General features: G+C 40.4%; 1 protein-coding gene and 1 long non-coding RNA gene across 5 annotated transcripts in view; one reads left to right on the top strand and one right to left on the bottom strand.

Moving 5' to 3' along the window:
* CEP85L (centrosomal protein 85L) overlaps positions 1 to 21687 on the bottom strand; it is a 123541-nt gene that overhangs the window by 50644 nt on the left and 51210 nt on the right. For all 4 annotated transcript variants that reach the window (XM_082216057.1, XM_082216058.1, XM_082216060.1 and 1 more), the window contains exon 4: positions 1311 to 2095. In XM_082216057.1, coding sequence (XP_082072183.1) covers positions 1311 to 2095 — 785 coding nt within the window. The remainder of the gene's footprint in view (positions 1 to 1310; positions 2096 to 21687) is intronic.
* On the top strand, positions 1413 to 19906 carry LOC309528605. Its single transcript, XR_014217833.1, has 2 exons — positions 1413 to 1549; positions 19678 to 19906. It is a non-coding gene; the product is annotated as an uncharacterized lncRNA (long non-coding RNA).

Here is a 21687-nt window from a genome sequence, read left to right as displayed (position 1 = left end):
TGATGCTACTCTCATACAGAGTATGAAGACCAGTTCCCAGTTTTTCTTTGCATCAGCACTCAGTGAATAATGAATGCTCTACTATTACTGTGTCATAGAAGTACTCTATTTTGCATTGACCTTGAGGTTGGTATTTGCTATCACAGCAAACCATAGAACTGGTCTATGATTATTTTGGATAACAGAAGTTAAGAAAACCAGGAAACTAAAACAGAGCAACTCAATATACAAATACCTGAAAAAATAGTTTTAAGTTGCAAAAACGAAACACCCCCCCACACACTTTTACTTTTGGAGGGCAATTGAGAACTCCCACCAAAACACATGGTTCTCACTTTTGGAGTTGCAGGCACTGTGAAGTAGTTGGCATCAGTGTACCATCTTCCATGTGCTGTGGTCAGGGCTCAGCTGTAATAATGAATGAACTGGTTACACAAGTGACACCTGGCTACAGAGCTGGGAAGGATGTACAACTTCCAGACTGAGCTGCATACATGGATGAGGGCATGGAACGGTCTAGGCAAGTGTCTCGGTCACCTAAAAAAATGTGCAGGGCTTAATTCTGCAACAACAGAAAATCTATAACTAATTCAGAGCAAAATTTGACTCTAATGAATTGCTACAATCTAGGCAAAAAGAAAAGGGAAAGAAGCCTTGGTTCCGCAGCATCAACAAAAATTTACATTATATAAATCACTGACTCAGGTATTCCAGACATTCAATATTCTATGAGATGCAGCATCGACCAAAAGAAAAAATACTTTTATACGAAACTTTACCATTTTTAAGTGCAATGAACTACTCTGTCACTCAAAACGTATTCATAACATACTCAAACAGGTGAAACAGAAAAAACCCTAATTGTATTCTCTCCAAGTTTATTTTAGCAAAATATGTTTTTGAAGATAGCAATATGCGGTAACTTGGGGATAATACACATCGCCCCAAGAAACTGAGTTATTTACCTTAAATATGCTAATGACATAAAAAGCCTGAAGTCAATGGTCCCTAATTCAACACAGAGTTAGGCATGGATCAATTTCTTTAACTTTAATGAACAAAATAAGCATAAATGTAAAGGTGATTGTGGTCGATGTATAGAGCTAGATAGAGTGATATTAATACTTAATTGACTTGCCCACCCATAAATTCCCAGTTCATTTCAATTAAAATCTTTTACTATCAAAGACATCAGACACATGCTACACTATATGACTGTAGAGGACCACTGCTGTCATTTAATATGCTATTTGATGTCATTTCTCTTTCAATCCACATGGTGGCAGCAAAAACTGAATTTCTGCTCTTACCTGCACAGGATGTTCACTTCCTGTTCTAAGTTCTTCAAGCTGCTGTAACTGCCAAGGAGATAAACTGTATGGCTCTTCAGAAGGCCTGGACTCTGGAGGGTTTGTATGAAATTGTTCTGTAAGCCATCTCTGAGTCCTCTCTGAGGGTTGAATGGGAACCCCGCTCACAGCCTGTGGTCCCAACGTTATATATCCTTGATGAAACACTTCGCAATTGGATGTGACAGGCTTGCTTTCAGGTAAGGCACTATAGGTCATATCTAAGGCATGTCTCCTGTTTGAGGGATCAAGAACACCCAAGTCTTCCTTGCTGCAACTTTCAAATTTGTATTTGCAGTCCAAGGTAGAATTTCTTTTTTTCCCAGTTTCTCTGTCCTCCATCTTGAGTAATTCCATGCTGTTGTGCAAACAGCTCGTCCCATTTATTCTTAATTGTGGTGACACAGTGCTGTCTCTTCCCAATTTATCCATGCTTGTCCTGCACTCTGCTGAATAAACACTCCCATCCTGGCTACAGGTAATGGGTGCGCTGAGTTTAGACAAAGATGACCATTTCCTTACAGGCCTCAAGTCCTTCATGTCAAGAGAACTGTCCAGGATGCCCTGATGCCTGCTTGCAGCGGACCTCAAAAAGCTTGTACTCCATTTTGAACAGTCAGACTTCAGAGGTTCCCTATGCTGGGATAGTGAAGAGCTGGTATTAGACGGCATCACATGGGCAGTGGGAATCGAGACCAGTGAACGGCTGGGCTTAAATGACGAAGTACCACTTGAGGTGGAATGATCTGGAGGAAAAGATTTTCATCATGTGAGTGAACACAGTGCAAATAAGAATAGGTCAAGATTAAGCACCACAAAGAAATTAAACATAATGTGTTGACCCAGATGAGATTATTTGAAACATACATGGTCTTTAATTCGTGAGAGGCCTGTCTATATTGCAGTACAGGCACAGGCAATCTGTGGCCCTTCAGATTTGATAGAAAGCAGCTCTCCTCAATCCCCTACCATTTGCTGGTTAGCTGATGGGAGTCAGTCAAACAACATCTGCAGGGTCACAGGTTTTCTCATCCGTGCAGTATACTAACAGAATTTGTGGAAGATGGAAAAACTATAGTTCACTATATACACTAAAACTACACAGGACTGAACTGATCTCTGAAATTTTCAGGAAGAGGCTGGAAAGCTGCATCAAATGATTTGTTTTTTTGTTCCGCTCCTCATGCTTAAAGCATTCTAACATAGAGGACTTGTAAGAGGGGAAAAGCTCACATGCATGACCAACACAGACCCCCTATAAACACCTGCCTGGCAGCACCCTATTTGTATGTTTTAATGACCTTAATATGTAGCCATTTCCCCAAAACAATTCTGGGATAATCAGGAAGTTACACTAAACACCATTGAAGAAATAAAGGCTTATTAGTTTCCTATTTAGAATACCCACTAGTAAATCACATGGTTTTGCTAATAAAATCACTGTACACCTTCAAACGTATAGGTAGATAATATACTGGAACCAAATGTGCAATTGCACAAAAGAAAGGCACCTTTATTTATGCATGGAGGTGGGATCCCCAATTTTGGACAGTTTTCCTTTGGTGTTGTGGCCCCCTGCAGCATATGCCATGCTGCTCAAAAGAACCCCATAACTCCAAGAATAGGCTTGGGGGGGGGGGTGTTCGTGCAGAGAGATGTGGGAGGTAGAAAATCTGGCTGATGGAACAAGAAGTTAAGATTCAAGCCTTTGTATACTGAAAAATAACGCAGTATATAGCAACGGTATATTGCTACTGCCTCGCCTCTTCCATTCTGGCTCCATTCACCATCTGAAATATCAGTAGGCATATAGAAAATGCCAATGTGCCAATGTTTCTAGACAGACAAGCAAGTTAAAATTAACAAAGGTGAGGCAGAGGTTACTGGAATCTGAGTAGCAGCTCTCCTATGCCTAGCAACTGCTGCTTTGCATCAAAGCCTGCAGACTACCAAAAATAAGCAGCTAATCCTGGCATTAGAATCTTAGCCTTTACAACGTCACGTGGCTCAACCTTCCCCCAAGCTGTTCACGTTGCTGTTACACGGGAGGCTTTTTAAAAAGTCTTACTATTTGTTCTTAATCATCGTGATCTGCTACAGTTACAATGTATGGCTTTGGGGGAAAGAACAAAACAATTCCAAGGCTTCTGAGTGCTCCATGCCATTATGGTTTCCAAGGAGAGTAATGCTTAGCAGAATTCAGGTAAATCATGTTAAAGGCAATTTAATCCTGTTCAGCAGCTCTCCGCTAATGGTGGCACAGAGGATCAGACACACAGATCTCAGGAAGGAGAGGGGAAGGTGTCATTAAAAAGCCATATTGTACACAATTGTGTTATGGAAGGTACAGTGTTCCAGAGACCAGACTGTACTTGACTTGCAAAAGTAAGTTACTTCTCACATGACATTTCATTGCCATCTCTCTTAACTACAATGGCCATAGTCCAAAGATGTCATTAAAAAGTTAAAATTGTTGAAGTATCTAGCATACTGAATCATATACAAATAAATGTACATACTCCAAAATGTTGACAGATCCTTTTGGAGGTCTTTGAAACAAGTGGGCAATTCCTTTTATATTTATAACAACTTGCAAATTAATAAATAAAGCTACATATCACAGTGAAGGAAAGAATGACAATATTTAATACAGGGGTACCTTGGTTTTCGAATGCCGAAAACCCGGAAGTAACTGCTTCAGTTTCTGAATGCGCCTTGGAAGTCCAACAGGAAACGCGGCTTCCGCTGAGTGCAAGACCCTGAAGCCTAGCTGTCGGCTATTGAGTTTCGGTTTTCCAATGTTTCGGAAGTCAAACTGTTTTCCAGAACGGATTATGTTCGAAAACCGAGGTACCACTGTATATTCTTTTTCACTGGATCTGAGCTTATAAAACATTCTAAATTGGAGTAAATTCTGAAGCCATACTGTACACAATTGTGTTCTGGAAGGTAAATGTTTAACTGTGCAATGCTATATTAATCTACACAAAAGGCTGTAATCCTATGCCAGCATCTGTAATGCTGCGCACACTTACTTGGGAGTAAACCCCACTGAATTCAATAGGACTTACATCTGAGCAAAATGCACACAGGACTGCACTGCAGAAAATGTACTGACACTGACTTCAGCTTAACACTGACACCTTCAGCTTCCTGTGGCTATTCCTGTAAGAGGAGTAACCATAGCAGTTTCACTCTGAATGCCAAACTATTCTGGTAGTTTTGCATGCAAACTGAAAGAAAAGGTCATCTTTCAAGTTTCTTCTTAAATCAAGACTCTGGGAAAGGAAGGGTTGTGCTTCTGTGTCTCCTACATGGTACTGGGCTCTTTCAGAGTCCAAGGTCCTGAAATCTTTACTGATGATCATCATTTCCACCAATTAAGCAGGGTGAAACATGGAATGTTAATATTTAAAGTTTTAGTTGATTAACCACAATGATTAGTCAATTAAAGCTAGTATCTTGTGCTCCTAGTTTATAGCATAGGGACACCAGCAGTCAAATCTTGTCTGTTCAAACAAATAATAAAAGGCGGTTTGCCACGGGCATTGTTCAGAAGTTCTGTTACCGGGCTATTGCCATCTATTCAGCCATAATTACACGAATGCCCCTGGGAAAAGAATGAGTACATAAATGCACACTTGGCTGGTTTCATTCTAACTGAACTGTACACATAGCAAGACAGTGAAACCATTTTTACTCAAGGAGTTGTCTGCCAACTTATAACTGTCTACAAGTTATTTTTTTCTATTTGAAATAAATATTTGCTTGCAGATTTTATTTGTCTTCCGTTGCAAAACAGTCTTGTCACAAACCCTGAAACTGGATGTGGGTTTCTTTTTAACTTGTGCCATTGCTTTTCAGTCGGTGACATTCGACCAAGTTTTACTTGGAGAAGATGCACTAAAATTAAGCAGCATAACCAAGGGCTCATCCACACAGCCACTAGAAAGAATGGATGTGAGCAGCTTTCCACTTGGCCCACGCTTTCTGCTCCTTTCCTGGGAAAATCCACTCTTTTGCTCTAAATTGGAACAAACGACAATCCACAGAAAACCTAAAATGCCGTTTGCAGTGACTGAGTGCTAGAGAGCGGTTTTCCCCAGGGGAAAGCAGCAGGACAAGAGAAAGTGCGGATAAGCCCTAAGTTGGGTCCATTTTAAACAGTACAAGCTGTCTTGTGTTTCCACATGGCAACATTTAAAGGCAACTTTTAAAGGCAGACGCCAAAGCAGCTGCCATGGTACTGTGCTGCACTGCTTCAGCCTAGGAAACAACACAGCACTATGGTAGGACCTGTTCCTGGTAGCCCCTGTAGACAACCTATTTGTTGAGCACTCATCTTGATCTGCTTGCACAAAGCTTATGCGGAGGCTAGATTAGAGAGCCAGTGTGGTGTAGTGGTTAAGAGCGGTAGTCTCGTAAACTGGTGAACCGGGTTCGCGTCTCCGCTCCTCCACATGCAGCTGCTGGGTTACCTTGGGCCAGTCACACTTCTCTGAAGTCTCTCAGCCCCACTCACCTCACAGAGTGTTTGTTGTGGGGGAGGAAGGGAAAGGAGATTGTTAGCCGCTTTGAGACTCCTGAAGGGGAGTGAAAGGCGGGATATCAAATCCAAACTCTTCTCTTCTATTATATCCAACCTTTACTGAGCATATGTTCCAATTTGGTTATATGACAATGAACATTGACCCTGCATTCATCCTGATTTGCTTGTGGGGAGTTTATACCCTTTCCCATAATTCATTTGTTCATCCCACACTTTTCAACACATTTTCCTATCACTTTCCAAACTGCAAAAACTCTGGGTGTTGTTGTTGTTGCTTAAAGTGGATATGTTGCATCAGGATGCAAGCCTCGTTTTCCAATGTGCCTGAATCCCTCCCGTGAAACACGGACAGTCTGAATGAACCCTAGCCTACTTGCTTGGCTAAAATGACAACTTGCATAGCATAAGCACTGCCCTGCTGGATCAGATTAATGCTTCCAGGGAGTTCACAATCAGCCCTCCTCTGTTGTCTGTCCCCCAGCAATTAGGATTTCAGAGGCATATTGCCTCTGAACATGTAAGTCCAATTATCTTCTATTTTTGACTCCTTTTAACTTCTGCGTGAACCTTGCAACAAAAGCAGCGGTGAACTGACTCTTTCAAAACATGGGAGAAATTTACAAGAGCAAGAAATATAATATTTCAATTATCCTAGCTGTACGCTTTCTACAAACCCTTGTGGCTGTGGTCCTGAAATTCCCAAATTTTACGATTTGCATTGTTTGTCTACAATGTGATTTACAATTCTATGTGTCTCAGCCAGGATTTAATGCCAGTTCTTCTGGCCCCTTTTCATCTTCTCCTCTAAGGAGATATCTTTGCACATCACTACCACACACATGGTCACAGTTTTGGTAGTGATCACATGTGGGGTACCTAGAATTAAAAGGAGGTGCTCAGAACCCCATTCTACAGCACTGTGACAAATGCCACACAGAACCATAGTTGGGAATGTGAGCTACTTCATCCTGTGCAATGTATACTTCTGCACATGTAGAACCTGATATATAAAAGACATAAAAGAATGATTCAGAACTAGAAACCAGCTTCCATATACAGTGCTTCCTTGCTAGATCAAGACAACTATATTCTCTGAAACAGCTGATAACTCTTGTAAAGGTTGAGGGAATTTGTCTGGGGTTATAGTTCATTGCAGTTCTAATTTTGCATTATCAAGAAACAGTTAAGACTTCAAGAGCAGAGTGAAGACAAGCTTAATAAATTACTAGAAAAAATGCAACCCATTGTTTTGCTGGCATGATGCAATTGAAAGTACCATATTTTTCCGTGTATAAGACTAGGTTTCCCCCCTAAAAAATAATCTCAAAAATTAGGGGGAGGGGTCTTATACATGGATAGTGCTGAGAGTGGACTGGCAACAATCTGAGTCCCCCAAAATAGGGGGCGTCTTATACATGGGGGACAGACGTGGGTGGCGCTGTGGTCTAAACCACAGAACCTAGGGCTTGCCAATCAGAAGGTCGGCGGTTTGAATCCCCGCGACGGGGTGAGCTTCCGTTGCTCGGTCCTAGCTCCTGCCAACCTAGCAATTCGAAAGTATGTCAAAGCGCAAATAGATAAATAGGTACTGCTCCGGCGGGAAGGTAAACGGCATTTCCGTGCGCTGCTCTGGTTCACCAGAAGTGGCTTAGTCATGCTGGCCACATGATCCAGAAGCTGTACACGAGCTCCCTAGGCCAGTAAAGTGAGATGAGCGCCACAACCCCAGAGTCGTTCATGACTGGACCTAATGGTCAGGGGTCCCTTTACCTTTTATACATGGGGGCGTCTTATAAATGGAAAAATATGGTATTTTACTATATCCGCTTTTATTTTCACTGAAATTCCTACTGCCTATGAATACAGTCAGGTCACACAGCAAGACTGATCAGAAAATACTGGGGCCAAAATCAGCAGAACAGAGCTTTATTGGGTATGAAGTCCACAACAGTCCAGTTGCAAATTCCCCAACAATCCATTCCATATGCTTATGGGGTTTTTTTTAGGTGCCTATTGCCTTTTTTCCTTTTTGAAATTTAGAATACACTGGAATAATCTCCCCACACCCCTAGAGCCACATGGGCTGTCAATCTTATTTAGAAATGTGAATTCAAAATTTTCACCATTGCTTTGGTAGCAATTCCATTAAATTCCAAGATGCAATGACATAATAATGTTGTGTTGACAACTTCAAGAGCTGGAGTAACAACGCAAAAGGAACATCCAGAAGTAGCATGAGAACAGCTGACGATACACTCATGAAGCCAAAGAAGCAGTTTTTATTCTGAATTTATAAAGCTTTTGTGTTCTAGGAATATGAGAATAACAAAGCTCTTCATGTGAAATTAGCTTCAACTTTCAGCTCAGGTTGTTCAAATCCCTTCACATATGTTTAATTTTTTTAAGAGTTACTTAAATTAAGTGAGGGGAGAATGAAGGGTAAAACAATGTATTTGGGCAGTTTGCCAGTAAGCGCACCACATAGCTGATGAGCCAGCAAAAGGATCCACAGCCATGGATGAATTGTGCTCTGCAGCAAGACAGAATGTCATTTGAGAGCAATATAAGGAGGTGTCAGGAAACTAGTAAGTGAGGTGACTGTGTGGGTGACATGTTTATTCAGATTTATACTGAGAGCATCACCTCTTACATTGGTGGAAAAAGGCCACATTAAATCAGTTTTTAACTACTTTTAACCTTGCCTACTTTCCCCCACATCCGCCATCCAACTCCCATACTATGTGGGACCATTATTTAACTTTGGGATTATTCTCACACTACATTTCATTTGTGATGCTGTTACTCTACAGCACCCCCAATCTATCATTGGGGGACAGTTCAAACCACAAACTATTCACCATGTGAATTACTGCAGGATATGTGTTGTATTTTTCTCTCTCCAACTCATTTGGAGGAAAAATGCAGCTACCTAGTCCAGATGAATTGCATTTAGGACAACTTCTGAAGTATAATACTGATTATTCTAGAACCTTCCATTTACCTCACATACCCATACAAAATGACCTGGGCTTGGAGATCAAGGAGGGGAAACAAGATCCTAGTATTCTAAATAAAGCATCTCGTGCACGTCCATGCAGAGCAGAGGGCCCTCAGAGGGCTAAGATGTTCAGGGGGGCCTGCCAGGGGCCAGCTATTTTTTTGTTTGAGCTTATAATTTTATTCTAACAAGACTCCTGCCCTGGGGCTCAGACAAATACTGCACAGGTCTGATCTCATGACTGTTACAATGAATTTTTGAAAACAAAGATTCAAGGCAGACTGGATGCTTCCAGAAATGAGTTTATTGTGGCATCAGTGTTGCTAATGCACAAGTTTTTTGCCATGTTGACAAAGTGTTGTCATTATCCAAATGCCTAACCGTACTTATTTTACATTTAATCCATATTTCTATTTACGACAGAAAACCCAGTAAGTAAAATGGCCCGTTATTTATTCAGTCAAAACTGGTGTAGAAGCTTGTTGAAACATTTATTTGGTTTGTGGGTGGTTTGCCCCGTGTCACTTTGGTGGGTGGTCTCTCACGCCCTTCTATTTTCTCTTCACCTCAGCACAACCTAGTCATTTTGTTTCTGGCAACCTAAACATTACAAGCAAGCCCATTTCCACCAGTTGCCACATGCAATATTATTAATGACCCAGTTAGGAGTTGTTGTTCTCTGAAGATGTCCACAAAATACACGAGGATAATTATCACACAGATTGTAATAACAATACATACAGCAGGGTTTGGATAACAACAGCAACAGCAAAAGGCTTGTTGTGGCTTTGGGGGGGGGGGGCGTGCATGGCTGATATTGATCTATTCAACCAAGCTCCGCCCACTGGTGTGAATGGCAAAAGGATGAATAATAATGAATATGCACAAATGAAGAAATGGAATGTGTAGAAGCATATTTGTGCACACATCCAAACCAGATATGAATAATCCATATGCAGTATCAAGTCCCCATGTGGAAGCACCCCTAGTACCAAAAAAAGTGTAGGATTATTTGAACTAAGGCAGACACATTATACTTGAATTTAACACGATGCCTAGATAAACCACAAGTTCTTGCACACCCCTCTTCTTGACACAGCTGAAAACTTTCACTTGTTTTTGTTTAACTACAGTTTATTGTGTCATCCAAATCAACCGTTAACACCTAGGTATCATTGCAACTGATGTCAACTATGGCTTGTTTGAAACAAGCCAACTCAAAGCCAAGATGGAAATTCCAAAATTCTTAGGCAGTGTGCTTACTGTTGTATGTTTCCTGATGTGAAACCATACATTTTAGGGCACAGGATAAAAAGTAATTGCCTATAAAGCTAGGTGGTAAACTGAAATCCCAATATTATTTATACACCTTTATTATGTGCGGCAGTATAACCTGACATTTTCATTTGATTAAAATACTGGCAATAAAACCTAAATTCAAGGCTGAAAGCTCCATAGGCTACACAAGAGTCTAATCTTCTATAAGTTTCTACAACACATTGCCTGTCTATTTTCCCCTAGATAATGAAATTTAATGGGACTGTTTTATCCATCATATACCCATACATTTTCAAACTGCTGATGATATAACTTCTCAGGGGTTCTTTTTATTTTTCCTCTCCAGCGATGTAGAGACTTACATTCTTCTTAAAAGTTGTTATGAAACAGCAATATTGTTCTTCACCACCCAAGCATTGCTTAACACTATACAAGATACAATGAAGGCCAGGAACAATCATCTCTGCCAAATAAACCCTTACAGAATGCCCAATGTTTCGCTAAAACATCAGTTCCTAAGAAAGGCTAGGAACAGAGGCAGCAGCCTGGACAAAGTTAAGCATCAGATTTTACTAAAAGCAATATATAAAATATAACTGTACATATACACAGCACTTTAAATGGAAACTGTTACAGAGACGAATGCCTCGCAAGACGGAAAACCCGCTAGACGAAAGGGTTTTCCGTTTTTGAGCTGCTTCGCAAGACGATTTTCCCTATGGGCTTGCTTTGCAAGACGAAAACGTCTTGCGGGTGTTCCGATGTTTTTTCGCTCCCCCCCCTTTTCTAAGCCGCTAATCCGCTAAGCCTTTAATAGCCGCTAAACCGCTAATCCGCTAACACGGTTGCTTCGCAAGACGAAAAAACCACTAGACGAAGAGACTTGCGGAACGGATTAATTTCATCTTGCGAGGCACCACTGTACCTTTTTTTGGTAATTCTACAGTTCACAAATTTAATGGAAAGTGTACTATTTGTTAGCAATTCCAGAAAAAAACCTGTCTAAGACAAAAGGAGGTTACTAATGAAAGCTTTCTTGACTTTCATTAGTACTTGACCTAATACTCCTCTGTTTAAGGGGGGAAACATATATATTAGCCATAGGCGCTGGTTCCAGGGGACAGAGGCCTAGCGTGGAAAAATATAGGGACATTGTGCGCCATCACACAGGACATCATGTTGGGCCCCCTCAGTGTTCTTTGTAGGATGGCACCTGCAATAGCACTCTTAATCTTCGTCACATTCAGCAGAAGTGAATTATATGTGTTCACCTACCCTCCTGATGTTTTCCTCTGAGTCAGGAATGAGACACAGATATAAGCCAGCTCAATTTTCAATATGGCTGCATCAGAGGAAAAGGACACAGTAAATCACACTCCATCAGATCAGCTGGGACTAACTGCCATTTTGCCTCCTCCTGTCTCATAACTCTATCTGCTATGGCCATTCCAGCTAGATAAGATCTAGTATGTAACTTTAAGAATTGGTTTGGTTTTCTCTTCCTTCACCATTCTTTTTCTCCTTTGTATTGTGTCTATTTGACTGCAAGTCTGGACTTGCTTGTTTTTAAATCCATTTACAGCAATCAGATTTTTTAAAAGCTTGTTACAAATTATTATTATTATTATTATCCTGTGTTTTTCCTACCCTCTACTGTTAAGTTCACCAATAGCCTCAAACATCACGTATCCTACATCTCAGATACACACGGAACACAATTTGCCAGCCTCACGTGATAGCTCTGTTGCTGGATGACCACTTTATGGGTTTAAATCAGGTATCTCCAAACTCGGCCTTCCAGATGTTTTGGGACTACAACTCCCATCATCCCTAGCTAACAGGACCAGTGGTCAGAGATGTTGGGAATTGTAGTCCCAAACATCTGGAGGCCCGAGTTTGGGGATGCCTGGTTTAAATGTTTGAATGCTCCCCACATCTTAAAAAATAGAAACTAAAAAAAACTCTCTTGCATATTCAAACTAGCACACCAGGGTTCTAGCCTATGCTAGCCTTTCCTTGACATGCTGGTTCTGAATGCTCAGAATGTGAGATAATTCAAACCTTTTATCCCATTTGGTCTGAGAAGCTGCTGACCATGTTTAAAGTGCCTCTATTGAAAGAAGTGAGGCAGGTAACAAACCAGGCAGAAAGCCTTTTCAGTAGTAGTACACAACTAGTAATGCAACATTATTCCCAAAAAGGTATGTCTAATGCCATCCTTGGGGTCTTATCAGCTCCAAGTGAAGATTTTTCTGTTCACTCAGGTTGCTATTTTTAGATAACTCATGAAGCCTGGTCTCAGTTTTTATATCTTTATTTAACTTTGGAGCTGTGGAAAGTTTTTATTATTGTTTACTTTGTATCTATATTAGCTTTATTTATATTGCTTATGCTTTATTTTTATTCTTTTATTCTTCTATACTATAAGCTAACAAGAGAATACAGTGGTACCTCGGGTTAAGAACTTAATTCATTCTGGAGGTCCGTTCTTAACCTGAAACTGTTCTTAACCTGAAGACCACTTTAGCTAATGGGGCTTCCTGCTGCTGCTGCGCCGCTACTGCACGATTTCTGTTCTCATCCTGAAGCAAAGTTCTTAACCCGAGGTACTATTTCTGGGTTAGCGGAATCTGTAACCTGAAGCACTTGTAACCTGAAGCGTGTGTAACCCGAGGTACGACTGTACTAAGTTCAAATGTTATAACTAACAATAAAATTAAATTTCAAGCCATATTTTTTAAGGAAAGTGAGAGTGGTGAAGTTCTCATGCAGTGCAATACTAAACATATTTACTCAGAGGTAAGTCTCACAGAGCTCAACAGGGCTTGCTTCCTAGTAATTACGTATTTCCTTAGGACAGCCATCCCTAAAACTAAAAAGGAGTTTGGTGCGTCTTAACAGAAATCAACTAGGTAAGCTATAAATACATAAGCAGCTACAGAACAAAGGAGAGAAAATATCAAATACAAATACAGAACCACCTACTCAGATAACCTATCCAGAGGTACTTAAATGTATTCAGCCTCCTGCACCAAGTTCACTAAAATAAGCTATTTCAGGCTGGTTTACTGACATTAATGATTTAAAGTGTTCTGGAGCCCTAGGGGAAGGGGAAGGACAAGATAGAAAACATACAGGGAGCTATTTTGTGCACTGCAGCTTCTTATGTGTTTTTATGTGTCACCTAATAGTAACAGCAAATCCCATTTGCAATGGTATCTGACCAGAGCAATGCTACTGGGATGAAATGTGAAACCTAGCACGTGCACACCGATACACATCAACACACACAGATACACAAACACGCCCACACCCTAGTGATTTTTAGAAGCCTCACAGACAGTATTTTATATCATCAATCGGGAAGAGAGGTATGTGGGTACTGAGTCTCTACGTTTTGTTACGGCAGCAAAGGAGTATGAAAGTGGGTTGATAAACCAAACTAAGAAGCTTACAGAAAGAAGGACTGAGATTTTAAAGCACCAAGTTGGTAGAAATGTAAATATATTTATGTTATATATTTAAGAGAAATAACTATTCTATAGGTAAATATGGAAAGTTTTTTTAAAAAAACTATTCTGGTGTTTATGCTGTTAGCAATACACATGTGCACATACACACATTTTCCTTCAGTTTGAGCACACACTTCCATTAAAAATAAAATAAGCTGGTATAAGACTGTTATGGTCAAACTAATTCCTCAGCTGAGCATAGAATTAGTTTCCTGCTCAGAGACAAACTGTTTCTTAATTCTGAGACCATATCTGTACCCCTGACCCACTACTGTGCAGCTGATTCTGAGTGGTAGACGTCAGGATTCTACTAAAAAACAAAGCAGACTCGACAAGCCTGAAATTTGCAAGCCAAGCCTTTCACCTAAATGTAGCATGACTGTACCATCTGTACTGCACTGACGCTGGGCTAGTACTGAGGTAGAATTCCTCAAAATAAGGGAACAATTTTAATTTGATATTTGAAAACAGTAAATAAAGTAATCCAGATCAAGAATATTCAGCTCTAATCTGGGACTTGTTTCTGTCCCCACATACACTAATGAATTGCTGGAACTAGTAATAATTTGCCTCCGCACACTGATGAAACATTCACAGAGCATCAAGCATCTCCTTAAAATGCTGAAACCTTAATTTATTTATTTTTAAGCAATTAACATAATAAAACATACGAAGTGCATAAGCACTGAAAGTGCTGACCATTTATAAGCTTTGCTGCAGAGGACAAGAAAACAAGTCATAGCTGGTTTTGCCAATCTTGTTATAAAACTATGTAAATCCAATTTCAACTCAAATTTTATTAGGAGAACATTAGCTGGCATCAAGAATTCCACTGCTTTATATAGCCTAGTGTCTGGACTTGGACAGTGTAAGAATTTTAACCCAGTGATGACTAGTGGATAATGACCCTCTGCCGTTGTAAGGGTGACGACTCTAAAGTGCTCCACACATCAAGTACTGTACTATGAACATGTCAAAGCCGACACCTTATCTTATTGAAATGCCTTCAAATGAAATATCCAGCTGTCGTGAGTCTCGCAGTGTCATAGGGATCAGGTTTGAATGGGTAAACTCCGGCACAGGAGGGGAGAGAGAGAGGCGGGAGGAAAGGTTAAATATTGGGTGGAGGAGTGGGGGTTAGAAACTCAGATATATAAGTTAATCACCAAATGCCACCTTAAACCTAAGTTACGGTCATAGAATCACAGGACTATAGAGCTGATAGGTACCCCTAAGGGTCATCTAGCCCAACCCCCTGCAATGCTGGAATCAACAGAACATCTAGGAACCTTATTGCGGGAGTATATCATCATCTTCTCTATACCACTTTATAAGTAAAAAATCTCAAAGCGGTTTACAACACATTAAAAAAAATCAAATAAAAAAATGCAGAATAAAACAAATTCAAGCTTCTAAGAAAATATTTCAGATCCTTCTCTGACATTTTGCTTTCCCCATATTTATTTATTTACCTACTTAATTTATATAGCTGCTCCATAGCAGAAATATTCTAGGAAGCCAGTGTGGTGGTGTGGTTGGACTAGGACCTGGGAGATCAGGGTTCAAATCCCCAGTCATGAAGCTCACTGGGATGGGAGCCTGGACACCAGCTCTGCATTTAGTTATGCTCATTTCCCCTCCTTCTATTGAGTGAACGGCTTCCAACGAGGTAACATCATTAGCATTCATCCTTCCAATGGAAGTTTAATTCATTATATACTTAATTAATGGTTCTTGCCACTGCTAAAATTCTGATATATCACTAGAGGCACATATGCCAAACAACCCAAAGGCCTTGATATGAAACAAAAGCAGCAACATATTTCTTTACTAGATTGCAGTCACTTTTGAATTCCACAGAGTTAAAAACACAATTAAGAGGAAATGATAAAAAAGCATACAGAGCATATAGTCAGAAGAGGCTGTTAATGAGAAGAGGTGCAGAAAGGAAAGAAGCAATGAATTTCAAGTATTGTTTTTTAAAAAATATTTTCCTGTAGGTCTCCGATCAAAGGGAGGGTGCTAATAATCACATTTCTGTGTGGTTTTCAGTTCTCTTAATGCAGCTCCTTACATAAAGTACAGCGGTACTTCGGGTTACATACGCTTCAGGTTACAGACTCCACTAACCCTGAAATATTACCTCGGGTTAAGAACTTTGCTTCAGGATGAGAACAGAAATCGTGCAGTGGCAGCACAGCGGCAGCAGGAAGCCCCATTAGCTAAAGTGGTGCTTCAGGTTAAGAACGGACCTCCAGAACGAATTAAGTTCTTAACCCGAGGTACCACTATACAGAGAAGAGATAACATGATATCTGCCATATATGTTAAAGTTATCCAGTATTACCCTGAACTATCCACTGGTACACACAAGTGTGGATTTAATATCTAGAGGCAACAACAGAACACTGAGAGAAACAAACCTTTATACATTAAAGTGGGTTTAACATGCTGCTCTGTATTTCATTCATGAGAGCTTTCCCCCAGTCTGCAGAGTAAATACACCTGCAGACCACACAAAACAGGCAGGCAGCTACCATGCAATAGGTTATACAGATTTTTAAATTGAGTTATATCTGTGCTCTTGTAAAACTGTGTTTCTGCTGACCTTCTCCAATCTATGTTCCAAATTGCTTTCAGTGGGATGCTAGTCTTTATTTAATAGCCAGAGCCCAAGGAACATGGAAACCAAAGCAAAAAATTGTTGGTCTCCTGATGAAGAACTTGACCTTTGCTTAGTAAGAAGAGATCAGTTCCCCCTCCCTCATCTGACCCTTGCAATAAAGGCAGTCACTTTAACACTTTCGTTCAATGCATGAAATATTGCAGGAACCACCCTCAAGTGCATTTACTATTCTTATGTATAATCACAATTGCTCAAAATACACAATAAAATTCACATTTGCTAAACACTTGCTCTCTGTTCTGATCTGTCCACAGAAGTTTCCACTTCTTGTAGAAAAATTTAAATAATACAAATCCCTAATATGATTCTCATTGACAAGGTGTGATCATGTGTTAAAAGCATTCCTATTTGCTCTGACATGTGTACTCTAAAAACTGGGCACTGGTTTTAAGACTGGAAATTCTTTTTTTCCCCTCCAATGAAACTGTAATGACCCAATATAACCCTGATCTCCTAATGAATTTACTGTCAAGTTAAGATCACAAAAACCGCAAGTTCATTAGCTGTAAGTGCAGAAAGCCAATGGATTATCCTAAGGATAAGAGGCTTTTTTCACTTGAGGGGTGTTCCAACTTCAGAAAACTGTGAAATTAATCTTGCTGCATTAAGGTGCCTGGAGTTGTTGTAACCGTAAACCTTCAATTACATCAACTACTCTTCCAGTGAGACGCCACCTAACTAGTCTGTTGTAGAGACAACTGTAGTGACAAATAAATATTTAGTCAATACCAGTGACATGGCTTTGTAAACACTAAACAAAGTGTGGGAGTCCTACATGATCTAGACTTGGGAAACAAAATTAGGACATTTAATAGGTCTGCCTGCTTAATATTCTGGTACAGTGGTGCCTCGCAAGACGAAATTAATTCGTTCCGTGAGTTTTTTTGTCTAGCGAATTTTTCGTCTTGCGAAGCACGGTGTCGGAAAAGTTTTGGAAAAGCTTCAAAAATCGCCAAAAACCTCAAAAAAGGCTACCACACCGCATTCTATGAGTTGCTCCTCGAAGTCAAGTCGCAACTGTATTAACGGTGTTAAGAAAAAGGAAACAAACTTGAAAAAAACGCATTACGTTTTCGTCTTGCGAAGCAAGCCCATAGGGAAATTCGTCTTGCGAAGCAGCTCAAAAACTGCAAAACCCTTTCGTCTAGCGAGTTTTTCGTCTTGCGAGGCATTCGTCTTGCGGGGCACCACTGTAATATGTGGCAAACCTTGAGTCTAAAGTAAAGTGGAGCTTACCTTATTATATGCTAGCCCTGGGATTCTGCAGCTTCACATCCAAGCTGAGAACTGGGCATGGGTATTAAATGTTCCTGCTCAACTAGGCTTGCTCATCCATAGCAACTATTTTAGTGGGCCTTCTGAATATTGTCTATTATAACTCTCCCAGACATTGCTGGCTGCAAAATTTATTAGTGGCAAACCAAAGCATCATTGACATCACACCTCACATGCACTGAGTATTGGGGGGGTGGGCATATACTGACTGTTGAAGAGCCCTGAATCAGACATCAAGCCAAATGAGTGGCCGAGACTTTTGTGCTCATCTACTTCTACTCAAAGAGAGCATTTATCAGGAGGGCAAGTTTGACATGATGGTTTTTTGGGATGTTTTCAATGACAAAAGCGTAAACCCAATTTTCATGGGGACCTTAGGCACATGTTAAATATCCTTCACTGAAATTTATTGTGACATAAGGAATTTGTTAGTCTGTGGGTTAAACCACAGAGCCTAGGACTTGCTGATCAGAAGGTTGGTGGTTCGAATCCCCACGACGGGGTGAGCTCCTGTTGCTCGGTCCCTGCCCCTGCCAACCTAGCAGTTCGAAAGCACATCAAAGTGCAAGTAGATAAAGAGGTACCGCTCCGGCAGGAAGGTAAACGGCGTTTCCGTGTGCTGCTCTGGCTCGCCAGAAGCGGCTTAGTCATGCTGGCCACATGACCCGGAAGCTGTACACCGGCTCCCTCAGCCAATACAGTGAGATGAGCGTCGCAACCCCAGAGTCAGTCACGACTGGACCTAATGGTCAGGGGTCCCCTTTACCTTAAGGTGTCACAACTCTATTGTTTTTACTTAACTCAGTGGGACTTCAAAGTACTTAACTTTGGCTGAATCATGCCCCAAATTTGAGGCCCTTTATTGTCCATGCCTCACATCAAGTATATGGAGAAGAACAAATCTATATATTTCTTTTTATTTCTATTTTACATTTAGACACAGAAAAGGAAGATTTTCCAAGAGGCACAAATGAATGCTGGATGTCCAACCCAACCTGATCAATCTCTATGTTTTCAAAATCTCCCACTAAACTATCAATATTTGATTAGGCTTATAGCAAGTCAAATTATTTTCTATTTCTCTTCTATGCCTTAAAAAAATGCCTTGGTAGCCTTAAATATGACACGCAGACATACATTTGTATAATTCTCTTTAATGCTCCGTTACTTAGCAACACTTAAAAGCAATGCAAGAAATGGGAGGCATCTATAAATTCAATCTAATCCAAAATGAGCAGGTTGGTCTACAAAGACATTTTTGATTTACAGCCAGCTCGTTTTCCAACTAATTGCAGTCTTCTGTTACAGAATCCTAGAGACTTGCGGTCTCCAACCTAAAAATCAATACAATATGCTGCCAGGAGAATCATCTCCTGAACCAAGTGCATTAGCTGGAAGGAAGAAATCTGGCTACAAGCTTTTTGCTTTTCTCCATGGAATTCCACCCGACATCAGGATACTCTACTTTCCTGCTCTCACATCATTCATCTGCCTTCTTACCATCTTACCTTGCTACTATTATTCAAACTATACCGGCCAATTACAGTTTGAGCACTTAATGCCACTAGATAACTAACATATTATGTAACCACTAGTAGATAATCAATATACCCTTTGAACAGATCAGATAAACTTTTATTAGGGAAACTTCCTACCAGCTCCCTCAAATCATCCTGTGAACTCCAAAAACCAGAGCCATCTTGATCAGGGCTGCTTAATCAACAGTTCTATATTTATTTTTTTTCACGGGGATCCACAGTAATTATCATGTTTAGTCTTGATCAAACTCTTCCAAAAGTAGATCAATAGTTTACAATATATTTAGTTGTGAAACTGCGACTAAGGGACAGTGACTTGTCCAAAGCTTAGTCCTTGGCTAAAGCAGGCAGGATTTGAGACCAGGATTCCATTCTCCATTCACATGCTTGCTTTTTGAATTGGAGAAGGGGTTGCTGGGAGTTAAGATCAGCATAAAGAAAATATTTCTGTTTTGGAGATGCATCTTAAGACATATGTTGCTTCTTTTGCAGGATTCCTCTTCGTTCAGCACCTCAGATTCCCACAGGCAACATAACAGCCATGCAAAATCTTTGCTGAAAAAATTCTCAACTCAGATAAATGATCTTTTATCAAGCTATTTACATCTAATGGCAAAATGTGAGGACCCAATCAGCCAGCAAAGGACATTGCTTGTATTTTAAGAGTATCCGTACCATTATATAAAAACAAAGGTTTCTTGTAATTTTTAAGCACTTGAAATACTGACAAGATACTTGATAGAAACAAACTTTTTTCCATTAGCAGAGTAACTGTTGGCACGCCTCTCTGTAACTTTTGCTTTCACAAGGGAAGGGAGCGACTTAAGCTTCACTTCCTCTCCTGGCAGTTTAAACACTGCTTACATTGTTTTATGGTTTCCATGGGAAAAGAGATCTCAAGCAAGACCCAATTCATGATCTGGTAGTACTTGAGGCTGAAGTACACTGTTGAACCTAAGCAGGTGTGGATTTGATCAGAACTCTGGATGGGGGACCAGACTACTGGATGCCCCATGTAACAGCAGGAATTAGTACATTAAAAAAGCAAGTAAGAAAACAAATCTCAAGCAACAAATTTAAGTGAAACCTTTTCCACATCTGGCCATCAACTGCAGATCATATAGTGTACACTGGCATTTTTTAAAAAATGTAAGCAAGATGCACGGGAACAGAACTACTAGATGTCCAAGCCCTTGCTATGCAAGCACAGTGAGGAAATACAAAACACATCGCATAAGCATGCTTCCCATACATATCGTGCCAAGTTAGGCGCAGTAGTCTATAAGCTGCATCCACGCACTCATCACCAAGGGCTGCCTTGTGAGCTGTGCAAACATCAAAACTGAGTATCAGAAGTTGTTAGAAGCAGACAAGAGGTATAGGGAAGGAAGAAGGGAAAACAGCACTGCACTCTGCCCACTGTCTCCTGAAAGGCATTACTGCAATGGCACAAGGGCCGGGAGGCAACAGCACTAGCTCCCATACAATAGTGACTCTTTTCTCAACTTGGGCTGCCACAGAACCTGTGAGGAGACAGAGGATTCAGCCGAAACCCATATTCAATGGGTCCTATGTCTCCTCGCAGGCTCTATGCTAGTTCAAAGAGATGTAAGCATACAAGAAATATCAAGGCTGTGTACACTGGTGTTTAATCCTTGAAACTGCAGCAGCAAATGGGCTTATCAATCATTTATAAACACCTCTAATGCAGAACATTTTCTAGCCTTGACTTTTCATTCATGAATATTTAATAAATCATGCCCCACAGAGAAAGGGGTCATGTTAGGTATACAGAGAGGTTTGAGGTCATTGCTTATAAAGGGCTCATGGACTAAACTCAAGCCAGCATGGCCTAGTAATCATAATGTGGTAATCTGTGAACTGCCCTATAACCTCTGGGTATAGGGTGGTAAATAAATTCAATTAATAATAATCCTCATGATCCTCTCCATTCAATTCTTGTGAGGGTCAGGTAGATTGCACATTAAAGATACTACATACACTGTCAAGAGCTACCAAGCATTTGTGAATGAGTGTAGGTTGGACAGAGACAACTCTCCCTTGTCTCAAGCTCATGATTTCCATATTCTACTTCCAGATTTTGACACTGTCCTCTGTACAAGGCCATATGGGTACATATAAACACAGGTAAAATGTTCCTTATGCCACTACATACAGGAATGCTTACAAAGGAATTGTGGAAAATTAAAAGTCCAGGGGCACCAGTATCATTATGAACTGGCAATAAATATAATGCTACAGCAAACATCATAATTAAAGACTCATAATTTATGACTGGCATTTTATTTCACTGATTCCTTCCTTTCAGAACTGTTTGCCCTATTAGAAAGTATCATTTCATAGCATTCTTCTTGCATAAATGAAAGAAAACACAATAGATACTGGAACTGGTGGCATCCTGGGACAAGTCTGCTTTTATGAAAGGAGCTACTTCATTCCTTCCTGGCATATTCTGAAACTGCCAAGCAAAAGGAAGAACAG

The sequence above is a fragment of the Podarcis vaucheri genome (assembly GCF_965113315.1).
Source record: "Podarcis vaucheri genome assembly, chromosome: 3".
Lineage (NCBI taxonomy): Eukaryota > Metazoa > Chordata > Lepidosauria > Squamata > Lacertidae > Podarcis > Podarcis vaucheri.
The sequence above is the reverse complement of the archived record's forward strand: the minus strand, read 5'-3'. Positions and strand labels throughout refer to the sequence as shown.